Source organism: Pistacia vera, unplaced genomic scaffold (genome assembly GCF_008641045.1).
Source record: "Pistacia vera cultivar Batoury unplaced genomic scaffold, PisVer_v2 Contig1045, whole genome shotgun sequence".
Lineage (NCBI taxonomy): Eukaryota > Viridiplantae > Streptophyta > Magnoliopsida > Sapindales > Anacardiaceae > Pistacia > Pistacia vera.
This window is the reverse complement of record NW_022195077.1, coordinates 626,648-629,271: the sequence shown is the minus strand read 5'-3', so window position 1 is coordinate 629,271 and position 2,624 is coordinate 626,648. Positions and strand designations below refer to the sequence as shown.

General features: G+C 37.7%; 1 protein-coding gene across 1 annotated transcript; it reads right to left on the bottom strand.

The window, feature by feature from the left end:
- Nucleotides 1–802: 802 nt before the first annotated feature.
- On the bottom strand, nucleotides 803–2,131 carry LOC116127211 (putative disease resistance protein At3g14460). Its single transcript, XM_031412868.1, has one exon. It carries the CDS (start codon nucleotides 2,129–2,131, stop codon nucleotides 803–805), a length of 1,329 nt encoding a protein of 442 aa, XP_031268728.1.
- Between the last annotated feature and the right edge of the window lie 493 nt (nucleotides 2,132–2,624).

The window sequence follows — 2,624 nt, the reverse complement described above, 5'->3', positions numbered from 1 at the left end:
GACACATATTTTTAAGTAGAAAATATATCGAACAAATTCAGACATGACGAATAAAATTTAATTTAAATGAAACATCACAAAATGTTGAATTACCTAGACAAACTGCCGCAGTGAGTGTCTTCTTTTCACATTATCTGGAAAGTTAAATTAAGAATAATTAGTAACTTGGAAACTGAGGCAGAAAAACAGAAAAATAACTACTGTTAGAGGGTGTAAGAAATGACAAACCTGGGTTGAAATGAGATAATTGTCTGATTGGAAGCTCTGAAATCAAATAACTAATCTCATTCTTCCTCCTTTGAATTGTAAATGAATTTCTCATCTATTTCGACTTTAGGGATGTAAGCAATCGTCGAGCAGTATTTTGCTGTAACTGTACCCCTTCCCACAGGTTTTAGCCATGGACAGTCCTCACGCTCTAGACAGCAGAAGTGAGGATGGCATGCTTTGAAAGGATATGAGCTTTGGGCATTTCCGAATCTTCAGAGATTCCAGAGAGGTGAAGCTTCCCAGATTGGGAACGGATACAAACTTTGGGCATTTCCAAATCTGTAAACTTTTAAGAGACGTAAGGCTCTTAAGATGGGGAATGGATTTGAGGTTTGGGCAATCATCAATCCACAAATGTTGAAGAGAAATGAGGCTGCCCAAATCTGGAGTGGTTTTCAGCTCTGGAAAATTTCTGAATGTCAACACTTTAAGAGAGGTGAGGCTTTCAAAAGGCATAGAAGATAGAGAAGTCGGAGGAAAACTTGGCGTTCCACTAATACAAGAGAGGTGAAGTTGTGCAACCTCCACTCTGTTAGTGGCTTACACGTCGACATCTTCGCTGATGTTGAGGTCTGTTAGGTTGGTGGGAAAAATCTTCTTCTGTTAAACATATTGGACAATTCAATACATCTAATGTTTGAAGATAGCTCGGGAATTTTAAGGATATTCTAATATTTGGGCAATCCCCTATGCGAAAACTCTGTAGAAAAGCAAGATTGTGTAGGCCTGAAGGAATGGAGTCAAGTTGTTCACAGGCAAATAGCATAATCTCTTTAAAAGAAGTGCTATTATCAAACGTCTCTCCTATTGAATTCAACCTCGAACAATATTTTATAGAGAGGTCTTCTAGTGCCTTTGGTAAGAGTTGGGCTCCTGAAAATAAAATTGTGAAGAGCTCTGGGCATCTCTCAATGCTAATGTGCTTGAGTGTCTCCGGAAACTGACCAAGTGATGATACGTACATGAGAGATAGACAGTCATAAATGGACAAAGACTCAAGCAGAGTAGTACTGAAATCTTCTAATTCTTTCAAGTTCTCACACTTTCGTATCTCAAGCTTTGTAAGAGATGGCGGCAGCGTGTCTCTTGCAATTTGTGTTAGTGAATCACAATCTCTAATTACAAGGCTCTCCAAATTGCTTTGCTTCAATACTTCAAGAAAAGATTCTAAAGCCTCCCAATTACTAATTGTACGAGAACTCAAATTGGGAAGAAGATTGATCTCCGTAAAAAAAACAATACTTGTACATCTTACAATATACAACTCTTTAAGGAAGATAAGACCATGAATCCCACGTAGTGGCTTCTCAACATAATTCAAATCTTGCCATGAATTCATCAGATCCTTCCAACCAACAATCTTTAAAACTTTTTGAAATCCCTGCTTTATCCAATTTCCAAACTTAGAATTACTTGAACTAGTCATAGAATTTACAGATGGGAAATCAGCAGAAATAGTACTATTGCACATCACTCCCTTGCAGTCATCAATTTCTAATTTACTTAGCAATGAAAAACTTGAGAATGAAACAATCAACTCTGTGCACTTCTTAATAAAAAGTCTTTCTAACGAAGGAAGACAGTTAGGTAATTCCCCTGTAAGTTTTGGACAATCAATGATGGAAAGCTCACGAAGGCAAGGAAATCTTTCGGCAGCCTCATTTTCTCTCTTGGTGTTCCAATACTGCCATTCTTGCAAATTCTCAAAACAAAGAATCTCTAATGACTTGAGAGGCGTCTCAAAATGGATTCTTTCTAATCTCGGCATCCCTTGGATTTTTAGGTCTTTTAGCGACCTCAACAGTTCAAGAGAAGGCAAGCTTGTGCAGTTGTTACAATTTTCTAACTTAAAGACCACCATGTTAGAGAGCAACAGTGAACCCCTTAGCCATGATGGAAATTCTGAACCGCCATAGAACCTGATGGTGAGTCCTCTTAGATTGTTATGAGGTTCCAACACGCCAAGTACACGTTTATCTACCTCGTCCCTGGCTACGTGATCAAATTGGGATCCCCATTCTAGCAATAAGACTTTTAGGTCATTCTTATTGCTTAATATCCCTCCAACATGCCTTGAAGATAATTTAAGTTCATTTTTTGAACAGCCCTAGTTGAAGCAATCGCATTCTCTAATTTTGAAATGTGAAGCTCTCCTTGAAGAAAATTTAAGCTCTTCAAATCTTCCAAATTTGAACTCTTACCATCGCCTACAATAAAATTAGACAACATTTGGAGATTTTTTAACTCTTTCATCCTGGTTGGCATCCCTTCTAATGAATTTGCACCTTTGATATCAAGATGACATAGATTGGATAAACATCTCATCTTTGAAGGTAACTTCATGAGACAAGAAC